The sequence below is a fragment of the Athene cunicularia genome, assembly GCF_003259725.1.
Source record: "Athene cunicularia isolate RWA chromosome 27 unlocalized genomic scaffold, athCun1 chr27_part1, whole genome shotgun sequence".
Classification (NCBI taxonomy): domain Eukaryota; kingdom Metazoa; phylum Chordata; class Aves; order Strigiformes; family Strigidae; genus Athene; species Athene cunicularia.
Window position 1 is genome coordinate 589,384 of NW_020799138.1, and position 2,877 is coordinate 592,260.

Consider the following 2,877-nt stretch of genomic DNA (forward strand, 5'->3'; position numbering starts at 1 on the left):
TCGAATTCCCAGGGCGGGAGGCAAAGCTGTCCCGGGAGCGGGGGGCGCTCCCCGCGCGGAGCTCCGCGTCCCTTCAAGCTACTTTTCTTGTTTCTCGGCTCGATCGGGGCTGGTGTTTGATTTTTCCAAACCCAGAGCCCACGGCTCTGCAGCCCTTTAATCATTCCTAGGGAAAATAAAAATGCAAACGCGTGCCTGGAGCGGAGTAATGAAGCCCATGAGGGTCTATTTGTCAATTTAGAAACAATATTGTGATGTACAAAGGCTGTTTCTTATTCTGATGTTCTGAGATTGCCTCCAAAATAGCGTCATAATTTATGTGTCAGGAAGCCCCCGTCAAGAATTATATCTGTGCTCTCAAGGAAATCCAGTCTGCGGCTGCACGGTTACAAGTGCTCGTTTTTTATTGGAACCACAACAATTTACTCACAGGTTGTAAAAGGGAACCTGTGCGCTTGCGGAGCCTCGGGCCCCTCTGGGGGTGCTGCCGGCCCGGGACTGGCCCGGGGAGGGTCCCGGTCCCCGTGGGAAGCTCGTCCCTGGGGAAGATCCCGCGGCTGCGGGTTTTTGTCTTTCAGCAGATTTCAATGTTCTCCCGTGGCCGCACTGCGGGTGCCCCCAGCACCCCTGGCTTCGCAGGGTCCCCCCCCCAGCTGTCACAGGGCCCTTGATGGTTGGTTTTTTGTTTGTTTGTGTTTTTTTTTTTATAAAAACCCACTTCTTTTCCCCCCTGCAGTGTAAACAGGCTTTTCCCCAGGCTGGATCCCCAGCGGAGTGCCAGGAGAGGGGCCGGCGCTGAGCCCCCGGGGCTGCAGGGCCCGGACGGGGCGAGTCTGGGCTGAGCCCCCGTGCAGATGGGGGGGCAGCAGGGCCCCGGTGGGGGCTCCGAGCCCTCAGCGCACGACAGATCTGTGCTGCCTTGAAATGGGAACGTTCCCAAGTCGTGATGTTCCCTGACCTAATTATGGAAAATTTTTAATTAGTTGATAAGAAAGATCACTTGGAAATTGCGAGGGAAACATTTTGAGGTTAAGTCCTAATCCTGCCCGTATCTGCCCAAAGACGGGGCGGCTCCGGCCGCTGCGGGGTGCTGGGGGGCCTCAGGGCTCCTTCGGCCAACGGGCCCGATCCTGGGGGCTGGGACCAGTCCGGGTGTTGCTTGGTTTGGCTCCGAGGCCCGGCGGTCACGTCACGCTCCCCGGGCTCCGGGCTCGGCTCGGAGATGCTTTTCCTCCGCTGGCAGGACGGGGGGTGCGGGGCTGCGCTCGGCGTGGCCGAGACTCGGACGAGTTGGGGCGTCTTGTGGGGACGGGGGTGATGCAGCGCGGGGGGGATGCCCCCAGCCCCCCACCTGGCAGGGCTCAGCCTGGCGCTTTATTCCCCGTTCGGGTATTTCTGGCTCTGACGTCGGGTCGCTGGCTCTTGCTCCGCGCCGGCGGGGGGTGAAGGAGCTGTTGAACGTGGGGTGGGTTCTGCCAGGGTGAGATCAGAGGCTGCTTCTCACCTTCCCTTCACCTCCCAGTTCCTTGAGACCTCTGCTGCCTTTGAACTGGGAAAGTACCGCAGCCCGCTGCAGTGGGGAGCAGCAGGTCACGTCTTTGTGAAACTGCGTGGCAAAGGGCCAAGAGCTTTTTGGGGTTGTATTTTTCCTGTATCTGTTGGCGCAGGAGAGAGTGGCACCGGCGAGCGGGGCCTTGCGGGTGCCGCTGCCCCGGCCGAGCTGTGCCAGAGGTGCCGACGGCCACCAGCAGCCAGCACCACCTGGTCCAGCACCAGCCCCGGCCCCCGCGCTCGCCGCTTTTAATCACAACGATATAAAAAAAAGAGGAATGATGGCCGGGAATTAATATTTTCAAAGCCAAGAACTGTGCTCTGGGACAGCCAGGCGCGATGTGGTGTCCCCGCCGGGGGGCCCCCAGCCCAAGCGCTGCTCAGCGCCGAGGCAGGTTTCACCCCTCGTCCCGCAGCGGGATCTCGCCCACCTCCGGGGGGGAATCGGTTCTCCGGGACCTTCCCGGCTCTTCGTCCGCTGGAGACGCTGATGGGGGCCGCACGGTCCCGCTGCGGGGGAACCCGGTGTCGCGTTCCCGGAGAGCGAAGCGGAGCAGCCGGGACCCTCCAGCCTGTCGCTCTGCTCCCACCCCGCGCACCCCCGGCCCTCGGCGGGGTTCGGCTGTTTATTGGGAAGAGAAACAACGGCAGCCCAGGTGGGGCTGGGCTCCTCCAGGCCGCGTTCTGGCCGTTTGGGGTTTGAAGTGTCACTTTTGCCGTTCCCGTTCGCCTGCCCTCGCGCTCCCGGGGAACACGTGCTGCCGCGGCCGCTGTTTGTCTTGGTGCGGGCGCCGCTGCTTTGCATTCGTTTGAAGTGCTGAAGGCGCCTCAGCACAGAGCCCGTCTGTGCGCTGGGGGCTGGAGTTTCATCTGAGGAGCCCTGAGATGTTTTTAGGAAAAAAAAAAACCAACTAATCCCAAACAAGGGAAGCTTGTTACCGAGCTGGCGAGAGACGGGGGAGCGGCACAGAGCGGGGTCCCGGCAGGGCTGGGGGCGAGACCCTGGGGGCCCGGTAGCGCGTCCCCCCCAGCAGCGGAGCTTCATCACACGCAAGGGCAGAGCCTATAAATATCCCAACTCCAAATTTTCAAGAAATATTAGGAACTCTCCAGGCTTATTTTTGAGCGCTGTTACGAAAGGGCTTTAGCGGATTAAAGCGGCCCAGATTAATCTGTGCTCCGGCAGGCACGGGGAGCGGGGAGGGCAGCTCTGACGCCCCGGGGACGTGGTGGGGGGGTTCATGGGGCTCCGGGACCCCCATTCCCCCATGGGGCTGGTGGGGAGGGAGGGCCACAGCAGCGGCCGCCGCGTTTCCAGGCCCCGCT

At 61.8% G+C, this 2,877-nt stretch overlaps 1 protein-coding gene across 1 annotated transcript in view; it reads left to right on the top strand.

Annotated features, from left to right (window-relative positions):
- Positions 1–1,890: 1,890 nt before the first annotated feature.
- Positions 1,891–2,877, top strand: part of C27H17orf113 (chromosome 27 C17orf113 homolog) — a 38,092-nt gene continuing 37,105 nt past the window's right edge. The window contains exon 1 of the mRNA XM_026864587.1: positions 1,891–2,207. Within this exon, the coding sequence (XP_026720388.1) occupies positions 1,891–2,207 (317 nt within the window). The remainder of the gene's footprint in view (positions 2,208–2,877) is intronic.